Source organism: Lithobates pipiens, unplaced genomic scaffold (genome assembly GCF_037356315.1).
Source record: "Lithobates pipiens isolate NorthernLeopardFrog02 unplaced genomic scaffold, aLitPip1_a1.2 Scaffold_16, whole genome shotgun sequence".
In the NCBI taxonomy this organism is placed as follows: domain Eukaryota; kingdom Metazoa; phylum Chordata; class Amphibia; order Anura; family Ranidae; genus Lithobates; species Lithobates pipiens.
The window spans coordinates 53,768,551-53,791,363 of record NW_027507748.1 but is presented as its reverse complement, the minus strand read 5'-3'; the positions used below and the strand labels follow the sequence as shown (position 1 = coordinate 53,791,363).

At 46.0% G+C, this 22,813-nt stretch overlaps 1 protein-coding gene across 2 annotated transcripts in view; it reads right to left on the bottom strand.

Annotated features, from left to right (window-relative positions):
• VPS26C (VPS26 endosomal protein sorting factor C) overlaps window positions 1-22,429 on the bottom strand; it is a 70,205-nt gene extending 47,776 nt beyond the window's left edge. Inside the window, exon 1 of one of the 2 annotated variants that reach the window (XM_077479910.1) lies at window positions 22,310-22,429. Coding sequence is in view for 1 of the 2 variants with exons in the window: in XM_077479909.1 (XP_077336035.1) it covers window positions 21,686-21,805 (120 nt within the window). In the remaining variant the exon portion in view is untranslated. Of the gene's footprint in view, window positions 1-21,685; window positions 21,843-22,309 lie in introns of those variants that run through there. The other variant, XM_077479909.1, reaches the window with a different exon arrangement.
• Window positions 22,430-22,813: the final 384 nt, after the last annotated feature.

Genomic DNA, 22,813 nt, shown 5'->3' with positions numbered 1-22,813 from the left:
ATTATTTTTTATATTGTGAAAGATAATGTTACGCCGAGTAAATTGATACCCAACATGTCACGCTTCAAAATTGCACCCGCTCATGGAATGGCGACAAACTTTTACCCTTTAAAATCTCCATAGGCGACGTTTAAAAAAATTCTACAGGTTGCACGTTTTGAGTTACAGAGGAGGTCTGGGGCTAGAATTATTGCTCTCGCTCTACCGATCACGGCGCTACCTCCTATGTGTGGTTCGAACGCCGATTTTATATGCGGGCAGGACAAGGCGCGTTTTTAAAATTATTATTTTTTCTTCTTATTTTAACTTTTTTTTTTTTTCCACTGTTCTTTTAAAAAAAATGTTGTGTCACTTTTATTCTTATTACAAGGAATGTAAAAATCCCTTGTAATAGAAAAAGCATGACAGGTCCTCTTAAATATGAGATCTGGGGTCAGAGAGACCTCGGATCTCATATTTACACTAAAATGCAATTGAAAAAAAAATTGTCATTTGAAAAAAATAAATAAAATGTCCCTCTTAGGCCGCGTACACACGGGCGGACTGTTCGCCCAACTTTGTCCGCTGAACAGTGTTTCAATTCATCTGATCACTCTTCATAACATTCAGGAGTATATGCAAATTGCCATCATATAAAACTGAGGCAGCAGACTTTGTGAACAATAGGATTTTTTGTATGCACCGTAAAATCCTTTTCTCTGTAATGTACCGACCGACACAGCTCCTCTCTTAGCCATTGGGTTGTTATGCCCTATTACTAGGAGATACTAGGCATTAGTTGTAATACAACACTCAGAACTCAGGGAGCCGTCCCTTGGGCAACAACCCTCCAGCCTGCCATGCAGCCATCAGTACGTCAACAAGCAGTATAACGTAAACATAAAAAAGGAGGGGCGGGTGCTGTGACGGTCATTGAATTACAGAGAAAAGGATTTTACGGTGAGTACAAAAAAATCCTATTTTCTCTTATATTCACCGACCGACACAGCTCCCATCTTGGCCATTGGGACATCCCCAAGCAGTGCCAAACGAGGGGTGGGAAATCAGCATAAAAACGTCATCCACCATGGCAAGTGGGAACTAGTGAAACTTTACTCACAAAAAAAACAATGCATGGAGAAATCCACCAAACCAAGGTACCCTCAACAGGAGCGACTACCCACAACCACACACAAAAAAAAACAAAACTGTGGAATGTAATGCAACAGCGCATTAACTTAATGGTACTGTGTTTTTAAGGAAAAAAATAAAAAATAAAACAGGAAAAAAGGGCCGCCTGCAAAACCTTGCGACCAAAACAGGCAGTCGACGCACTGACGTCTACATTGTAGAACTTGGTAAACGTGTGGTCAGACGAACAGGTCGCCGCCTTACACCCCTGAGCGACAGACGCTTGGTGTCGGAAGGCCCAAGACGTTCCGATTGCCCTTGTGGAGTGGGCCGTGACCGGAAAGGGAGGCACCTGCCCCTTCAAGGCGTAGGCTTGCACTACAATCTGTCTGATCCACCTGGAAATGGTGGCCGACAAGACCGCCTTTCTTGGGACCAGCCACAGAAAACAGAGAGTCTGACCTCCGAGCAGTGGTAGACAGATACACCTTCAGAGCGTGAAGGGCCACCTCCTTAGGGTGTTTTGGCTTAGGACAGAGGGTAATACAATGTCCTCATTAATATGAAAAGCCGAGACCACTTTCGGTAGAAAAGACGGTTGCGGCCGCAACACCACCTTATCCTTGTGGATAACCAGATAGGGCGACTTGCAAGACAAGGCCGCCAGTTCCAAAACCCTCCTGGCCGATTTGATGGCCACTAGAAAGACCACTTTCTGGGAAAGAGTCAACAGGGGAATCTCCCTGATATTTTCAAACAGCGGTTTTTGAAGCGCCGATAACACCAGGTTCAAATCCCATGGGGGTAACGGTGGATGCACCGGAGGGACTACACGTCGTACCCCCTGAACTAAGGTACTCACTAATGAGTGAGACGCCAGGAGTCACTGAAAAGAGACAGCCAAGGCTGAAATTTGCCCCTTAATGGTGCTTGGAGCCAATTTCTGGTCTACTCCTTGCTGAAGAATCAGCAGGATCCTGGCTATAGAAAAAAGGCGCGGATGTCATCCCTTCTCACACACGGAGGTGTAGGCCTTCCATGTACAATTGTATATCTTCAGGGAAGAAGATTTTCGTGCTCTTAACATAGTTGGGATCACCGAGTCTGACAGACCCCGGTTCCTCAACACCTGGCTCTCAATATCCATGCTGTTAAAGCCAGCGATGGTAAAGCAGGATGGAGAATCGGACCTCGAGACAGAAGATCCTCTCACAACGGCAGTCGCCAGGGAGCATCTGCCACCAGACGCACCAGATCCGTGTACCAAGGACGCCGAGGCCTTCCACTCCTCGAAGCAAGCGTGGTAACAGTTTCAGTGGAGGAAAGGCATAGATCAGCTGGTACTGATCCCACGGAGCCACCAGCGCGTCTGCCCACGGATCTCGTCCTGGACACGAATCTTGGCACCTTCCGATTGAGGCAGGAGGCCAGAAGATCCACGTCTGGTGTGCCCTACTTCAGGCACTGTAACCTGAAAATCTCCGGATGCCACGCCCATTCTCCTGGGTCCAGCATCTGCCAGTTCTCCACTCCCGGGATGTAAATGGCCGACAGGGCTGGTACGTGTCGCTCTGCTCTCCGAAGTATGCGAGCCACCTCCTGTGCAGCGGCTGAGCTTCTTGTTCCCCCTTGGTGATTGACGTATGCCACAGCCGTGGCGTTGTCTGACTGGATCCTGATCGGACGCCCCTGAATTCTCATCAACCATGTGGAGAGGCATAGCCTGATCGCTCTCAACTCGAGCAGATTGACCTGCAACTTGGATTCTTCTGTCGACCAGAGGCCCTGAGCCAACTGAACCCCCATCACTCCACCCCAGCCGGATAGGCTGGCGTCCGTTGTGATCACTGTCCATTTCAGAGGCAGGAACGATTTCCCGGACTGAAGCAATGGGGACCTCAGCCACCAGATCAGTGAATCTGACTGACTGGCTCACCTGGATCTGAGGATCCAGAGACAACTGAGATTTGTCCCAATTTGTCAAAATCTCCTTCTGCAGGACTCTGTTGTGGAACTGGGCATAAAGGTACTGCCTCAAAGGAGGCTACCACGAGACCCAGGACTCGCATGCAAAAGTGGAGCGACGACTACTTGCGGTTCTTAAGCAGTTTTACCGCGGATCTGAGAGTCTGCAGTTTGTCTGAAGGGAAAAAAACTCTCACTTCCATGGAGTCCAGCAGCAAGCCTAGATACTCCAGATGCTGGGTCGGTACAATCACCGACTTCTTTAGGTTCAACAGCCACCCAAATTCTTGCAGGCTCTGCATGGTGATCCCCACATCCTCCTCTAACTCTGAGGCAGAAGACGCCCTCAGGAGGAGCTTGGAGGACTTTTCTCTCAAAAATGTTTGGTCTTGCGCTGAGATAAGGTTCAATCTCAGCGCAAATGCTCGACAAATTTGCTCTGGTGTCGCTCCAGCTCGCTCTGCCCAAGAAGCCTATAGCGCCCGTGTGGAGTGAGCCATAGGGGGGAAAAAAAAAGGACATTCCTTTTTTTTAAATCTTGTAAGCTTCCACAATAGCTTGTTTAAATCCACCTTGCAATTGTGCCTTTCAAAGCTTGGAACCCCAATTTTTTTCCCGAATGCAAAATAAATAGAGCATTTGGATGCTTTCCGACAATTGCAGATACCATAAGACAGGCTCACATCCAGTTGGTGGAATTATGTTTTTTTTTCGATTGGTTGGGGACACACAGAAAGAAGGCAAAGCAATTTCCTAAGTCCTGTGGAATTTTCACACCACTTTAGGCAAAAAACCCTGGTCTGTACGCAATATCAGTCTGTCTTCAAAAATTTGCAGAAAAGGCTCCTTAATGGAAAGTACCTGCAGTTCGCTAATGCATCTGGCTGTGGAGATGGCCACTAAAAAGACAGTTTTGACCGTGACCCATTTTAAAGGACAGCTCTTCCTTTTGCGATCACGTTACCCAACCTTGCAATACTGTCAACATTTTGGCAGAAATTTGAACAGAATGGGTCTAATCCTGGCTAACCCCTTAAAGAACCATGATAACTAGCGGGCCTAATGCCATGGGTTGCTCCCAAAAAAGAAAAAAAAAAAACACAGACAAGGCCAATATCTGAACTTTCAATGTACTAATGGCCAGTCCTTGGTCCGCACAGTCTTGTAAAAACTCCAAGACGGCTGGAATATCTGCAGACACCTTCTTGGTGTCTAGCCACGAACAGAAAACCTTCCAAAATGTAAGGCTGCTTTCACACTGGGGCGGTATTCAGGCGTTACAGCTCTAAAAATAGCGCCTGTGTAACGCCTGAAAAAAACCGGCCCCTTTAACTCCAGTGTGAAAGCCGGAGGGCTTTCACACTGGAGCGATGCGCTGGCAGGACGGTGAAAAAAGTCCTGCTAGCCGCATCTTTGCAGCGGTGAAGGAGCGGTGTATTCACCGCTCCTATACCGCTCCTACCCATTGAAATCAATGGGACACCGCGGCAATACCGCCGGCAAAGCGCCGCTGCAGCGGCGCTTTGCGGGCGGGTTTAACCCCTTTTCGGCCGCTAGCGGGGGTTAAAACCACCCCGCTAGCGCCCGCACACCGCCGCTAAAACGACGGTAAATCGCCGCTAAAAATAGCGGCACTTTACCGCCGACGCTGCTCCCGCCCCAGTGTGAAAGCAGCCTAACAGTAACCCAAGCAATTTATTTATTTCAATGGGAAAGAATTGAATTCACCTCTCCGAGAGCCCCTTAGACCTCAGGAAGCTTTCCTCAGACACCAAGCCAACAATTTCAGCCTCTCTATTTTTGGCAAAAGAACTGGGCCCTGGGACAGCAGATCCTCCCTCTAGGGTAGCATGAGGGGAGGCTCTCCTGTCAGGCACAGCAGCGTGGAAAACCAAGGCCTTTTCAGCCAATAAGGGAGCACCAGGATCATTGTGGTATGCTCCTAAAACAAACTTCCTCAGGACCAGGGGAATAAGTTTGAACGTGGGGGGGGGGGGCATAGGCAAAAACGCCCACTTCTGAGCTGAGGCATCTATCCCCTTGGCCCCTACTTCGCTTTCCAGCAAGAAGTACACTGGAATCTTGGCATATGATTTGTTGGCGAACAAGTCCACCTCTGGAAGGCCCCATTTCTCTACCCCTAGCTGGAAGACTTCCCCGTTTAGTGAATATTCTGACTCATACACTTGGTGTTGGCTAAAAAATTCCCCAGGCACTGGCATCCATAGAGATATGGACAGACACCGGAAGAGACCATAGTAGACCCTGAATGAGGTTCTCTTCGTCCCTCCACCACTACAGAGATCTCTTGGTCTTTGGAGATAGGCAGAAGGTCGTGTCCAGCGATTCCTGCACGCTGTCCCAGCTACTCAGGATTTTGGCCTGGAGACACCTGAAATGGGCCCTCGCCCATGGTACTGCTGCCAGGAGACCCAGACCCGACATAGCTGAATGGAAAATGCCAGGCTGTTCTGAAAAAAGGCTGCTGTTGCCTTTACCTTTTCTATTTTCTCCTCTTTGAGATAGGGTTCTTGGTGAACTGTGACGCAGAAGATCGAGGTACTGTTTATCAACTACACCAGGTTTCCCAGAAAGCAAGTGGCCACCTCCACCTCCTTGTAATTGGAGCAGAGGGGGCAAAAAATAAAAGGTTGTCTAAGTATGGGATGACAGATTCCTTTCAGTCTCAGGGGGTCAGTGCCTCCGCCAGGATTTTCATAAAAATCCTTGAGGGATGAGGACAGGCCAAATGGCAGGGCCCTGAATTGGAAATGTCGGACCTGCTTTCCCCACTTGATTGCCACCCTCCAAAAACTTTTGAGATTCCTCATAGATCAGAATGTGTAAATAAGTGTCCCTCAAATCTAGGGAGGCCATGAAGCAACCTGCGGGAAGAATGGACTTCACCGTAAAGATTGTTTCCATCCAAAATTTCTTGTAGATCACCCATTTGTTCAGTGATTTCAAGTTCAGTATTAGGCAAAATTTGCCCAGACGGTTTCCTCAAAGGGTTTGTCTCAGCCCTCTGCCAGCTAACCACTTGCCCTCCTGAATATCCCCCCCCCCCTTCATGACCAGGCCATTTTTTTTGCGATAAGGCACTGCATTACTTTAACTGACAATTGCACAGTTGTAACCCAAATAAAACATATGTCTTATTTTCCCACAAATAGAAAACTTTCTTTTGGTGGTATTTGATCATCTCCGCATTTTTTTTTTCTCTTTGCACTAGAAACAAAAAAATAAAAAAATCGACAATTTTGAGAAAAAATAAAAAAAAATAAAAAATAACCACCACAATATTTTTTACTTTCTATAAAACATATCCAAAAAAATAAATAAAAAAATAAATCTAATTTCCATCAATTTAGGCCAATATTTATTCTGCTACATATTTTTGGTAAAAAAAATAAAAAAAAATCCCAATAAGCGTTTGATTGGTTTGCACAAAAGTTATAGCATCTACAAACACAAATATGGGATATATTTACGGATTTTTATTTATCTTTTTACTAGTAATGGCGGCGATCAGCAACTTATAGCGGGACTGTATATAACCAAAGAACTGTTCCCCCTTAAATGGGACTTTGAAGGCTAAAGACATTGATGTATGTAGAAAAAACCGGAGTTAGACTTACCGGTAACTCTTTTTCTAGGAGTCTTCCAGGACAGCCTTTGAGATATAGGGCTCCTCCCTCCGGGACAGGAAACACGTCAAGCCAATTAAATAAAAGGTGTGGTCCTCCAGGCCCTCCTCAGTTTTACTCCAAGAACCGCCGGGAGGCTCTGAAAGACATAACACACTAACAATCATGTTAATACACATCCTCACCACTTAGTCCAATTTAAACAACTTTGGGTGGGAAGCCAGGCTGTCCTGGAAGACTCCTAGAAAAAGAGTTACCGGTAAGTCTAACTCCGGTTTTCTCATATCGTCTTCCAGGACAGCCTTTGAGATGATAAGCAAGGAGCTCACCTTGTCAGGGCGGGACCACTGCCTGGAGGACCTTACGTCCAAAAGTCTGCTCTTTATCAGACCATAAATCCAGACGGTAATGTCTTGCGAACGTTGAGTAGCTGGACCACGTTGCTGCTTTGCAGATCTCCTCCGGAGAGGCTCCAGCCCTCTCTGCCCATGATGCGGAAACCGCCCTTGTAGAGTGTGCCTTAACTAAGGGTGCCTGCTTCCCCTCTAACTCATAGGCTTTAACTATCGCCATTCGTATCCACCTGGCGATAGACGCTTTGGACGCCTTGCAGCCCTTGCGGGCGCCCGAAAAATTAACAAAAAGTGAGTCTGACTTCCTGAAGACCTTAGTGGCTTCTAAAAAAATCAATAGACTTCTCCTGACGTCTAACAAACTTAAAGATCTCGCCTCATCCTTGTCTGAGGTTGAGAAAAAAGTTGGCAAAATAATATCCTGTGTCCTATGAAAAGTGGACACCACTTTAGGAAGAAAACTAGGATCAGTCTTAAGTACTACCCTGTCCTCTAAGATTAACAGAAATGGCTCTCTGACCGAGAGCGCTTGTAGATCACTGACCCTTCTAGCTGACGTGATCGCTATCAAAAAAACAGTCTTTAGTACAATCCACTTAAGTGAAGCTCCCTCTAATGGTTCAAATGGATCTTGGGTCAGAGCTCTAAGAACCAAGGCCAAATCCCAAGTAGGACAGGACTTCATTCTCACAGGCCTGGATCTAGATAGAGCACTTGAAGAAGTTCCTGACAAATGGATTCTGCTGAAGGGAGGACTGAAGGAAAACACTTAAGGCCGCCACCTGTACCTTTAGAGTGCTGATAGATAGGCCCAGTTCTACCCCTGCTTGTAGAAAATCTAGGACTGCCGGGACCCCGGGACTTGCAATCCCCTGTTCTCGCAACCAGGAATTAAACCTCTTTCCTACCTTGGCGTAAATTGCCCTAGTAACAGGTTTACGGCATTCTAACAAGGTCTTAATCACTCTCTCTGAGAAACCCTGTGACCTTAAGATTTGTTCCTCAGATACCAGGCCGCAAGCTTGAGCCTCTCTATCTGAGGGCACAGGATCGGCCCCTGGGAAAGTAAGTCCTCCCTGACTGGTAGAAACAGCGGAGGATGTACGGCCAATCTCTTTATGCTGGCAAACCAGGGTCTCCTTGGCCAAAAAGGAGCTACTAAAATGAGGTCCGTAGTTTCCGAACGGAACTTCTGCAGAACCTCCGCCACCATCCTTACGGGAGGAAAGGCGTAACACAGGCCAAACCGCCATGGATTGGCAAGGGCGTCTATCCCCCTGGCCCGATCCTGTGGGTGAACCGAAAAAAATTGTGTCACCTTCCTGTTGCCTTCTGTTGCAAATAGGTCTATTTCTGGCCTTCCCCAGCATGACACGATCTCCTCGAACACTTCCTTGTTGAGGGCCCACTCGTCCTGACCTATCTTCTGGCGACTGAGAAAGTCGGCCAGGAAATTCTGGGTTCCCTTTAGGTGAATGGCTGATATTGAGGACAAATTCTTCTCTGCCCAGCAGAAGATTTTGTCCGCAATTACCTGTAGTGCAGGGCTTCTGGTTCCCCCTTGCTTGTTCAGGTAGGCTACTGCTGTCACATTGTCTGAGCGAACTTGCAGATCCCCTGATGATGTCTTGCCCAGGCCACCGCTGGAAAGCATGATGTCATCAACCCTAGGACTCTCATCACCTCCCTGATCTGGGCTTCCCGACCAGATTGAAGCTGGGCTACCGCCTGCTCTAGCTTGCCGATCTTCTCCTCCGGAAGAAATACCCTCATTTCCACTGAAGAAATCCTGTATCCTAAATACAGGACCTCCTGTGAGGGGGTCAGCTGGGATTTTTCCTGGTTTATCAGCCACCCCAGTGAGCGCAGAAACCCCAAAGCCTCCTGTATGTCCCTCTGCAGCTGTTGGGCCGACTGGGCTATGAACAGTAGATCGTCCAGATATGGGATCACTGTTATAGCCTTGAGCCTTAATGGGGCCAGTGCCTCTGCCAGAACTTTTGTAAAGACTCTTGGTGAGGCTGAAAGCCCGAAGGGGAGAGCTCGAAACTGGAGGTGTAACACACCCGTGTTCAACCTCACCGCCAACCTGAGAAATCTCTGAGATTCCGGATGAATCGGGATATGCAAATATGCATCCCTGAGATCCACTGTGGCCATGTGACAGCCCTGAAACAGGAATTTGGTTACCGAGAAGATTGACTCCATCCGGAACCGCTTGTATTTTATAAATCTGTTCAGGGGACGGAGATTCAGTATTAACCTGAACTTCCCCGAAGGTTTCTTTACCACGAATACGTGGGAGTAAACCCCCAAGCCTCGCTCCTCCTGAGGTACCTGCACCATTACTTCTTGGTCCACCAGATCCCCCAGAAGAAGAGCCAAAGCCTCTGCTTTCTCTTGGTCCCTTGGTAACCTTGTTACTTGAAAGTTCGGGAGGGGAACTGAACCAAACTCCAACCTGTAGCCGTTCCTTACAAGATCTCGAATGAACGGACTTTCGGTTGAAGCTTCCCACTGTGGGAGGAACTTCCCCAGTCTTCCTCCCACCGGGACGCAGGAGTCACTGGGTTTTAGGGGAGGGTTGAGGAGGATTGAATAAGATACCTCCTCTGCCTCTTCCCTTGTGACCCGTCCAATTCTGGGTAAAGAGACAGAAGGACCCTGCATCCTATCCATCATGTTTTTAAAAGATTGGAAGGTGGATGCAATCTCATCCTTTACGGATGTTAAAACATTGTGACAAGCTGCCACCGAGTCCTCTTTTACCAGGCTACTGACACAATCTGGGCAAAGCGGCTTCTCCCAACCGGTGCCTAACTTAGCCCCACACACGGCACATTTCCTTCTGGGTAAAGGTATCTGGGCTCTGTCCTGTTTAACCTAAAAACAAAGAAAAACAGGGTCCCATTAAAATACCACCCCTGACCACACCACTGTGCTTCTAGGGTCTGTTTAGGAAGTGCCCCCCTTCACCAGCAGGTTCTCCACCCCGGGAAGGTGCTACGGGTCAGAGTGACCCCCCACCCGCCAGTGTAAGTCCTGGTCTGCCCTCACCAAGCTTACCTGAGAGGTACTGGAGCCTGTTGAACCGGAGTCCACCTGCACAACCGCACTCTCCATGGTTCCTGTGTATCACTCAGTCTCTCTGAGCCTTCACACTGCTCCAGGCAACCCTGTAGTCACACCGCCGCGCCCAAAGGACTGGAACGGGTCCTGCGGCGCCCCCTGATGACGCGAATCCGGCGGAAGTGCGTCTCTCCCACTTCCGTACGCCAGAGCGCAAAAACTCCGCCCCGACGCCGTGCGTTCTTACGAACGCACCGCTCACAGTACCCGAACGCCGGTCGGTAGAGCGAACGTCTCCCGCCGCCTCCGACCGACAGGTACGAGCGGTTAGCGCTCCGAGGGGGAGATTGCCGCGTATCGGGGTCCCGTTCTCTCCGAACGTTTAAATGGCAGCGGGGACTGAAAGCTACCCTCTCCTCCCTTCGTTCGGACCGAGGGGTGCTAAGGGTCAGGTCCATCAAGGCGCTCTCCCCAGGTAAAACCCCTGAGAAGGAGCTCCCCTTACCAGTTCCAAGACGTGCTCCTTCCCGTCCGGCAGGAAACACAAAAACTGAGGAGGGCCTGGAGGACCACACCTTTTATTTAATTGGCTTGACGTGTTTCCTGTCCCGGAGGGAGGAGCCCTATATCTCAAAGGCTGTCCTGGAAGACGATATGAGAAAATATTTTTTATTGTTACATGAAACAAATGATCAAACATAAATGATCAAACAGAAAAGACATCCGATAACAAATGTTGTATGATAAAACAAATATAATGCAACAGTGTATATAAAATGGCACTAGTACTCTCCAGTGGATGGTGATCCCTGGTACCCAACGTGTTTCCAGTTTAATACTTTCATCAGGGGTAGAGAGTAGGAATGAGTACGATCAAAAATAATTTAATTCAATCAGAGTGGCTTCATGTCACAAGTGAGGCAACTGTCAGGATGGGGGGGTGCAGGTAAACGTCAGCTTAGGAACAAAATAGGTACAGAACATTTAATTCCCAAAGCTGTTAAATAACAGATGAGCAGCAGCAGCTGAATTCCAGTGGTTAGGTGCGGACTGGCATGTTCTCATTTATCTGGTGTGTGCTCTGGCAAACAGCGGGAAATGAGCTAGCCAAAGCCTTGGAATAAGGCTCCCAAATCAGTGGGTAACCAGGTAGTCCCCATCTTCCTGCATACACCAAATATAACGGATAGCAGGGGTCAAGTCCTGGGGAAAAAAGTGTGGGAACTCCCACCCAAGATCCACTCCCCCACCAAAAAAAATAAAAAAAAAATAGGACACCGGGGCACATCAGGGCATGGGGCACATTATGGGGCACATAGCACATCAGGGCATGGGGCACATAGCACATCAGGGCACATTATGGGGCACATAGCACATCGGGGCACACAGCACATCAGGCCACATGGCACATAGCACATCAGGGAATGGGGCACATCAGGGGGCACATTACAGGGCATGTGAGGGGATCTTACTTGCCAGTATGCAGAGTAGCGCAGGAAGCGTCTGTCTGTAGTAAGTGCTCTCTCATATCATGCAGCGCTGCTCGCTCCCCGGCCGCCGCTCCTCTCTTCTCGTCTATCCCAGATGATGTCACAAGCCAATGGGGATAGACGAGAAGAGAGGAGGGGCTGCCGGGGAACGAACAGTGATGAGTGACATGAGAGAGAACCTATTACAGACAGGCGCTTCTTGCGCTAGTCTGCATACATCTCATTCGGCTCGGGCGGCTCTAGTCCTGCAAAGGGAACAGCGTTCCTGCTTTGAAAAAAGTGCAGGGACGCTGTTCCCACGCATTCCAGCAGGACTCGAGCCCTGATGGATAGTATTTGTCTCAGTGACATCTCCCCTCTCTCTGCAATGCCTGGTGACTGCGTCACTGCAGTGGACAAATCAGACACTGACACTTTTTTTGGAGACCAGTGACACCAATACAGTGATAAATGCTAAAAAATATATACTGTCACTGTACTAAAGACAAAAATTCTTATCTGAATGCTCCTTTCTGTATTGTACTAATGACACTGGCAGGAAAGGGGCGATGAAAGGATTGAATGTGTCCCTAGGGAGTGCTTGCTAACTGTTGGGGAGGTGCTTGTACTGTGGGAAGGCAGGGATCAGTGTTCCTGCTTAGCAGAAACACAGAATCACTACCTCTCCTCCTCACAGAACGGCAGTCTGCCTTGTTTACATAGGAAGGTCGCCATTCTGCCTCTCTTGGGAACGGTCGGTGGGTCACGGCAGAAATTGCGCCCACCGGACCCGCTGATTGGACACAGCAAGAGCAGGTCACTGGCGGTGCGTACCCCTGACCCAGAAGTGCGGGATCACATACAGGTATGGGATCCTGTGCAGAGGAGTTGTTTTGCAGAGATAGAGATATAGATATATACACATACACCGTATACGGTCAGCAAGCGGTTAAAGGAAGTTGAAAAATAATAGCAAAATAAGCAGGTAAAAAAAAAAAAAAAAAAAACACAGCAGACTAAAATAAACAAACTGCTGTGTTAATGTTCGTGACAGACTGCATCATATATGTCATTTTTGATTTTGCCTTTATACCACTAAACATGACAATAATAATGGTAATGTGTGCACTGAAAATACACCAAGGTTTTTATTTAAGAACTTTTAAAGCACCTGCTTATATCAGTCTCAGGAGCAAACAGAAGACACTGGCATCTTTGACTTTTGCAGCGGAAGTATTATAGACCTCATCACTGAGAGAAAGATCATTTTGAGGCTACAGAACACAACAGCAAATCTTTCCAGTGGTACTGCAGATATGCAATCCTGCTTTTGGACACCAGGTGGCGCTCATCAAGCACCTTCCCATGTATTCATTGCTACAGAAACACTTTAGTTGTCTTATAATCATTAGAAGATTATTATTAGAATCGAATGCATCTAAACAAACATTTTTTACATGAAGGCTGGGTTCAGACTTATGTGATTCCTGTGCGGGTTCCCACATCACACTGCTCTCTGCGAACCGCTGCGGGTGTCACTGCAAAGTTAATGACACCCCCAAATCAGTTCGCAGAACGCAGTGCAAACTGTGAAAGCAGACGGGAATCGAAAGTGCAGGGGTATGAACATCAATGCGATCCCATTCCAGTGTGGATCAAAAAAAAGGGTCCTGCACCATTTTGGTCTGAATGCGATGCAAATTTAGCCATATAATCGGTATAGCTAAATTCACATCGCACAGACTTTGCATGTGATGCGCACAGCAATGCGGTGCGAATCACGTGCGATGTCTGGCATCGCATAAGTGTGAGCCAGATTCTGAAAGTTAGAGCGACTGAAATATTTTAATGTGTAATAAAATTTCAAAACGATCGGTTTTTGGCAATCTACTTTAATTTTTCATGAAAATACTTGCTGATCCTACCAGCAAGGTGTCCTCCAAGGTTAGCGATGGCCATCTGCAGGCTCATCTAGGCTCTGCAGCGTTGCCACCGTTTTGTGCATGCTCTGCTTCTCCTTACCAACTAAATCCATCTTGAACTATGCCCACTGATCCCTGCGGTGTCACTTGATCACTTCTCCTGCACTCCACTCAGCTTGGCCTTTGGCTACCAACTCTGTAGGGGTAACAACCATTTTAAATCCCAGTTCAACCCCCAGTTCAGACCGAAGCCCTGGACAGGTAAGTGTCTTTATTTTAAAAGTCAGCAGCTGCAGTAATTGTAGCTGTTGACTTTTACATTTTTAATTATTTTTTTTTTTTTCAGGCAGGCGGAACTCCACTTTAAGGCGAAAACACCCATCATTACTATTAGCTCCAGTAGACTCCACTGTAGACAAGTGCACTGCCAAAAAATGTGTTTGTTTTGATTTAATTTGTTTTTTGGGTCATTCGTTATGATCGCAATTCGTAAATTCAAAAAAAGAATGAAAATTCTAAATAACGAAACTATTAAATTATAGGTTTGGAATTTTCTATCAAAATTTGCCTGTTAGCGAACGTATGCAACAAATTTATCCGAAGATACAAATTATCTGAACTAATGAATGCCGCATCTAAACAAATGGAACGGAACAAATTAATAATAAAGAATAATAAAAAGTGTATTATTATTGTTATTATTAATTTGTTACGTTCCATTCATTTAGATGCGGCATTCGCTATTTTCGGATAAATTCGTTACGTTCGCTAATAGTCAAATTTTAAAGGAAATTCCAATACCTATAATTTAATAGTTAGTTATTATTTCAGATTTTTTTAATTTTACGAATATTCCGAAAAATTTGTTAAATGGGTTTTTTCGTTAATTTTGAGGTTTCCAAATTAACAAAATTTGTCGAAATTTGTGAAAAAACTAATTCAGAACAAAACGAATTGCACACGTCTACTCCACTGTAAGTTGTGATCCAGTATCCTAAACTTACCATAAGGGTTAGAGGATGTAAACCTGATGGGTTTTACTTCCTCTTTTTCCCCTGCACAGTAAAAGCATAATGGGCTTTTATGCATCACATACTAGCCCATTATGTTGCACTTACCTGCAAAGGAAGCATCCACCTTCACCCCTCTTCCTTCCGAGGGCCGCAGACTCCTACTCTCTGACTGACTAGCCGTAGTCGCGCAGGAGCCAACGGTCACGGCACATGCCATTTCTTTAGTGCGCTTGTGTTGATGACATCGGCACAAGCGTATATGGTAAATACCTCCTAAACCGTACACGTTTAGGAGATATTTCTAGACACGTGCACAAAAAAGAAAAAAAAATGGTTTTGTTTCTTCACGTTTCCATTCATTCATAACGATTTGTAATTTCGTAGAACTCGGGTTTTTATATTTGGACTCGTTCGTATTTTCGTAACAGATATATTTTCTTTAATGGGAAATGATTCATAATTCCGTTAGTCTAATTTTCTTTGATTCAAAATTCATAATTTTGTTCGATAATAATTTTCATTTATTCAGTACACTACTCGTAATTTAGTAATTGTTACTTTTGTGATATTGCCTTTTTCATCGATTCATACCTTCTCAGAAAATAAAGAATAATGATCCTATGCTCGCTTTTCTAATAAGTCCTGTACTTACTCCAGTCCAGGAGCGGACTGACAACTCATGGGGCCCCCAGGCAATAGATTATGGGGGTCACACAGTATACAATCACACAGTATACACAGACATGTTTCTATTGGCTGAGAAGGTACTGGAGAGGTGGGGCAGCTATAATCTCTGGATTTTTAGACCAAAAGGATGTCGGTAAGGGCCGGTTCACACTGCAGGCGATGCGAGGCGACACCGACTTGCCTCGCCGCGACCTGCCGCGACCTCAGCGGCAACTTGCAGATGACTTCTGTATAGAAGTCAATGCAAGTCGCCCCGAGGTCGCCCAGAAGTAGTACAGGAACCTTTTTTCTGAGTCGGAGCGACTCGAGTCGCTCCTCTCAGAACGGTTCCATTGTACAGAACGGGGGCGACTTGCCAGAGCGCGGCGAGGCGAGTCGTGTCGCCTCGCATCGCCCGCAGTGTGAACCGGCTCTAAGGGACATTTCAGAGACAGATGTATAAAAAAAAAAATAAAAAAAAAATAAAAAACACACAGATTTTTACATACTGTCCCTGGTTTTACTGAGGCTGGCAACCCTTATGGGGCCCCCTAATGGCCCGGGGCCCTCGGGCAGTGCCTGAGTGGCCAACTAGTCAGTCCACCCCTGCTCCAGTCCACTCCCTCAGTCACCAGACCTCCTCCTCAACTGAATCTTAAAAGATTCAGGAATGCAGTGCGACTCAGACACAAAAGGGATAAGCTGATTGGCTAAAGATATTAACCGCTTCCCCACCACCTCACGCAGATATACTGCAGCAGAAGGGCACATACAGGCAGAACCACGTACCTGTACGTTGCCCTTTAAGAGGCGGGTTGCGGGCGTGTGTGCCCGCCGGGAGCTTCGTGAGCGCGAGTCCCGTGGACTCAATGTCTGCAGGCATACCCGCGATCGTCTCATGGAAAGGAAGTCACGTTTACAAAGTAATCAATTCATTTTTTAATTGCACCGATCGCTGTATAAATGTGAATGGTCCCAAAATTGCACCAAAAGTGTACAATCTATCCTTCATAATGGTCGCAGTCATTGCTAATCGCCACTATTTCTAATAATAAAAAAAATTATTAATAAAAATGCCATAAAACTATACCCTATTTTGTAGACGCTATAACTTTTGTGCAAACCAATCAATAAAAGCTTACTGTGATTTTTTTTTTTTTTTTTTTACCAAAAATATGTAGAATACACATCAGCCTAAACTGAGGAAAAAAGTTTTTTAATATATATTTTTGGGGGATATTTATTATAGCAAAAAAAAATTTTTTTTTTCAAAATTGTAGCAAATTTTTTTGTTTATAGCGCAAAAAAATAAATCCGCAAAAAGTGATCAAATACCACCAAAATAAAAAACTCTATTATTAAGGCAACAAAGGACGTCAGTTTTGTTTGGGAGTCACGTTGCAGGACTGAGCAATTGTCAGTTAAAGCGACGCAGTGCCAAATTGCAAAAAAAAATAAAAAAATGGCCTTTGGCCAGCCAAATGGATCAGGCTGAAGTGGTAAAGTGAGATAGATCACTAATACACTGCCCATTCAAAAGAACGATTGGAGAACACGAAATTACGAACATACATATTAAGATACACTTACACTGTCCATTCAAAAGAACGATTCGAGAACATGAACAAACAACATTACAAACAGACAAAGGACTGAAAATTTGTAAAGCATTCGTTATAGATGTCATTTTCTTTCTTTTACTGTTTCTTTTACTGTTTCGGAGTTTCATAAGTTTGTCCGTTTGTAAGTTCATATTTTCGCGTGTTTGTTACTTTGCATATTCGTAATTTTCGTATTTTGGTTCTTTCAGCTATTCGGATGTTTCGGATTGATCCGAATGTACGAATACTAACAAATTCGTTACCCACCAGAAAGAGCGGGACTATACCCACTTCTCCTCCGTACACAAAACTTTTACAAGATTAGATTATATTTTTGTAGGACAACAACTGGTAGCCTTTTTAAAAAAAGCAGAAATTAAGCCAATTACTCTGTCAGATCATGCCCCTGTAAGTGTCCAACTAGATATACAGGGTCAGATGGGGACAGGAAGCGCGTGGAAATTAAATGATTCACTCATCCTTGAACAAGATGTAAGTGTAAAAGTCCTGCAGGAATTAAGTGATTTCTATACGACGAATGACACAGGAGAGTGCTCGAAGGCTACTATTTGGGAGACCCATAAGGCGGTTATCAGGGGGACCTTGATTGGAATTGGCGCAGGGAAAAAGAAAGACAGGGAGAAGGCGAAGAGACAGTTATATAAGGAGATTGAGGAGTTAGAACAAACTTCCAGACCCAGAGGGCTCCAGGAATCACAGGAACTACAAAAAAAAAAAAGAGAACTAGAAGAATATCTAGAACAAGAGAGGAGGACAGCTTTCCATAGAATAAATAGGGAGAGACACTTGTGGGGTAACAAATCAAGTAAGTGGCTATCCAGAAGAGTAAAGGAACAGAAGAACAGGACTTATATATCGAGGATCAGAGATAGGGAGGGGGAGATGAAATTCGCAACACCGGATATTGCAGAGAACTTCCAGGCATATTATAGTGCATTATATAACATAGGAAGGAGAGGAGAGGGGAAGGAGAAAAGGAAAGAAATAACCAGGGATTACCTAGAGAAGTTTAAAAGCTTAAAAGTGTCAAGTGAAGATCTGCAGGAACTAGAGAACCCTATTTCAGTAATGGAAGTGGAAAGGGCAATTAAGGAAACAGCTATAGGGGGAAGTCCCGGACCAGATGGCTATTCCATCATGTACTACAAAAAATTTAAAAATTTCCTAGCACCCAAGCTTTGCGACTATTATAATGAGGTGGGGGATGGGGGGGCCTTCCGTGAAGAGGCCCTGCTTGCCCACATCTCATTGATTTTAAAAGAAGGAAAGGATCCAGCAGCGATGGAAAGCTATAGGCCGATCTCATTACTGAATGTAGACGTAAAGCTATATGCGAAAATTTTGGCAGAACGATTTAAATCTCTCCTCCCCAAGTGGATCCATACCGACCAAGTGGGTTTTGTCAGGGGACGAGAGGGAAGGGATAATGCTTTAAAGTCAGTAATGCTGATACAGGAAGTAATTAGAAGAGAGACTCCCACTCTGCTCTTGTCGGTGGATGCCGAGAAGGCATTTGACAGAGCAGATTGGGAGTTCATCAATGAGACCCTGGAACATCTGGGGCTGGGCGAGAAAATGATGCAGAGGGTAAAAGCATTGTATAAAAAACCGACAGCTAGGATTAGGGTGAATGGCTCCCTGTCTCGCCCCTTTGAATTATTCAACGGGACGAGACAGGGATGCCCTCTTTCCCCGATTCTTTTTGTGATTGCCCTGGAGCCATTATTGGCAGCAATTCGGGACAATCAGGACATACGAGGAATAGCAGTAAGAGGGAAGGAGTATAAGGTGTCTGCATTTGCGGACGACCTGCTCTTGTATGTGACGCACCCCAGAGTATCAATACCAATGATAGTGAAGGAATTAGAACAATACGGTCGAATATCAAATTTTAAAATCAACCTATCTAAATCAGAAATATTAAATTTGAATGTATCCAAAGAAATTCAGAAAGACCTAACCGCAAGCCTACCCTTTAAATGGAGTGGAGGGGAACTGAGCTACCTAGGGATTAAATTGACGGCAAAAAAAACGAAATTGTATGAAACAAATTATATACCCTTGCTTAATAAAATTAAATCCCAAATGGAAAATATGAAACATAAAAGAATATCGTGGATAGGCAGAGTGAACGTAATAAAAATGTTTATACTGCCAACGGTACTATATACATTCCAAATGCTCCCCATCGCCCTCCCGAGTAGTTTTTTTAGAAAATTAAAATCTCTTGTTCTTGCATTTATATGGTATCCCAAAAAACCTCGCATTGCTCACAAGGTCCTAGTAAAGGAGAAGGAAAAGGGAGGAGTGGGGCTACCAGATTTTAAAAAATACTACGAAGCCATAATATTATCCAGGATAGCAGATTGGATACATAACTCAGAGGGGAAGAACTGGGCAGAGTTGGAAATAAGTTTAAGCGGGACAGACTTAACAAAAATGATTTGGATACCATCCCAAGTAAGGAACTTAGGAATAGGCGCTAGCACGATCACAAGGCACACACTGAGAACATGGGACAAAATAAATAAGTCACACAACTGGACATGTAACTCCCCCTTAATGTCACTACTAGACACAAAATATTTTATACCAGGAATGGAAGAGCGAATGTTTTATAGCAGATGGGCACAGAAAGTAGAAGTAACACTGGGTGAGGTGATGATAGGAGACAGGATTTTAACATATAGGGAAATTACTCAACAATGGGGAAATAGACCCTTAGATAAATGGAGATACAATCAACTAGCACATTTCACACAAGGGCTCCCACAACCCCTACGAGGAATGAATGATTTAAGGCCACTAGAAAAATTATTTAAGGACCCACAAAGTACAGTGAAAAGGATATCCAAAGTATACAAAGTATTAAGAGGTGAGGGAGAAGGGGAATTACCCATATATTTAGGGAAATGGGAAAGGGAACTGGGGACTCTGAGAAATGACGAACAAAGGAATAAAATATTAAAAATGACACACACACTAGCGAAAGACTCACGAACATATGAAATGGCATATAAGTTAATAGCGAGGTGGTATATGACTCCCATAAGAATGCAGAAATTAAGAAAAGGAGAGGACTTGATGTGTTGGAGGGAATGTAATGAACAAGGCACGTTTAAACACATTTGGTGGGATTGCCCAAAAATAAGACCCTTTTGGGATAAGATAATTGAAAATATCTACCTGATAACTGGAATGAGGATCAGGAAATGCCCATGGTCTTGCCTGTTCCACGACACAGACATGGGAGTAAGACAGTATAAAGCTACTCTTATCCCCTACCTCTTGAATGCAGCCAAGGCCGTAATCCCAAATCATTGGGGAGACCCCCAGGGGCCGACAATCTTAGAGTGGGTGAAAAGGGTGGAGCAGAGTAGACTGATTGAAGATTCGATCAATAAAACCCTGGAGCCAGAGAGTGCAACCCAAGGGAAATGGCAACAATGGCTGACATTTATAGAGAGTGGGACCTGTCTTGTCTGAGTAAATAGGAGTGGGGAGTAGAGGAGGAGAACGAAGGACACGGGCGGAGAATGGGGGGCACAACTCCGTCCGACTTTTTTGGGTTTTTTTTTTTTTTTTTTTTTTTTTTTTGCCCGTGAGGGGGGAGGGAGGGAGGAGATGTATTCTTTTAAATGTATTTTGTAAGAAGAGAGGGCTAAGGAGTCGGTAGCTTTGTAATAGGTAATACGACTCCACCCTCAAGATCTGTAAAATAACGTGTGAATAACTTTTGAAAAATTCTGTCTTTGAAAAATAAAAATAAAGAATATATAAAAAAAAAAAAAAAAAAAAAGAAAGAAAAAAAAAAAAAAAAAAAAAAAAAAACAAATTCGTACGGAAATCTATTTGTTACTAACCGAATCGCACATGTCTAGATATTTCCAGTACCTGTCGGTAAGTCCTATTATATACTTACCTGTCGGTAAAAGTGGTTGTACAGGGTTTACAACCACTTTAATGTCCCCACTGTACAGGCCAGTGATGGTGAACCTTGGCATCCCGGATGTGTTGGAACTACATTTCCCATGATGCTCAGCTACACTGCAGAGGGCATGAGCATCATGGCAAATGTAGTTCCAACACATCTGGGGTGCCAAGGTTCGCCATCACTGGTATAGGATGATGCACAAAACTCCGCCCACACACTCCCCACCATCCAGGCGGGGGGGGAGGGGTGTTGTTTTGTCACATATGGCGGCCCGTCACATTTGGCTACCCGCTGGATTGCGCATGCACGATGCCACCACATGCATTCCACCCGAGTCCAGGTTCAAGCCCCACCATCGAAGCACGGCGAGCGAGGCCACGCCCGAAGCACGTCGAGCAAAGTGTGCCCGCGAGGGACTCTGTGCTGGAACGCATATGGCGGGGTCACGCATGCGCACTCCAGTGGGTAGCAAAATGTGAAGGGTAGCCGAATGTGACGTGACAGGAGCACTGCGGCAATAGGACAGGCAAGGTATATTCAGCAATCCCCTCGACATAACAAGCACTTCACTTCATCAGTGCGGACTCAGAGATATAGTGGTCAATTGAGGTAAGAAGTTGGTCATCACTGATTGGAGAGCTCTGGCTCCCACGCAGTTTAAAAAAAAAAAAAAAAGGAAGGCAGTGTCAGACCTCTGCAGAGGGACCGCTGCTTCCACACAGACAGTAGGGGTCCTTCTCTAGAGCATGCAGGCAGGGGACAGGCTTTTCTACTCAAGTGGTTTCCAAGGAAACCCTGAACTCTAAACCTGTGAACACTCCAGTGCTGCTGCCTCTGGGATGTATTCAGTTCATTATGACCTCTCCAAGTCCAGCACATTGCAGGGTCAGCCCCTCCCCTCTGTGGTCACCTTACCCCCTCCCTGTAGACTTTATTAGCCCTCTTGATCTTGATGTCCAGCACAGTCCCCATCTCCTCTCTGTCACCAGGGTGCTTCCTATGGAAGAAGAAAGTCACATGACTGGATGCGCACATAGTCACGTGGCACCACTGCTTCCTTTTTTTTTTTCTTTCAACCAGCTTTATTGAGCCGCAGCCAAATCGCGTGTCCCCGCCCACCCTGGTTACCGCGGCGACGGGGAGTTGGGCGGTGACGTGGCGCTGGTGGCGCAGTTAAATTAGAAATGCGCGGGAGAATGGGGGGGCTGCCCCGCGCGCTGACTCATGACAGGGATTACCACACGCTGGCCGTATGATGGCAGTCCGGTGGTCAAATATCCCGTGCTCGGGTGTGTTTTCATACAGTGTTGGTTGGGGAGAGCTCTTCCTCTCCTCAGGCTGTGTACTGGCGCCGCATACAAAGCACAGCGAGCCCCCTTCCGATGGGTCAGGGCTGACTGACGTAGAGAACGGCCGTGTGACGCACATTTATTATTCCCCAGACTGCCTTCCCCCCCTCTCTTCCTCCCCCTCTCGCTAATGATGCAAGCAGGTGAGTAACACGGCCCGCTGTCTCCATGGCGCTCTCCGTTCTGTTACCTCACAACAGCGACCGTGCTGAGGCGGCCACACGCAGCCAAACTGTGAGGTAGCGGACGACCCCGTGCGGCGGTTTTTTTTGTTTTGTTTTTCTTTTTTTTTCCCCCCCTTCCTTCTTCCCTCAACTCGATCTGAAAATCTATTGGTCGAGGAGATGCGAGCGGCAGATCCTATTGGAGCCCGTGCGCGAGGGGGCGTGGCTCCCACCGAGGTCCACCCGCCTGTTGTGGAGCTCGCGCTGGACAGATTAACTCTTCCGCTCCTGGGAGGCAGCGCGAGCCTACCAGATAAACAGACGGCCCTTAAAGGGGCAGTGCGCTTAAAAAAAAAAAACATGAATGTGGGAGAGCTGCTAATGTGACCAACACTGGAGGAGTTCAGCTGCTTGAAGCTGCCAAGTTGTTGTTTTTTGCGATGCAGCTGCTGAGAGACTGAATATTGAAAGAAATGTGCACTGCATCTAAAATAAAGAGGTGTGACTAAATGCTGGCTCCTATTCCCGAG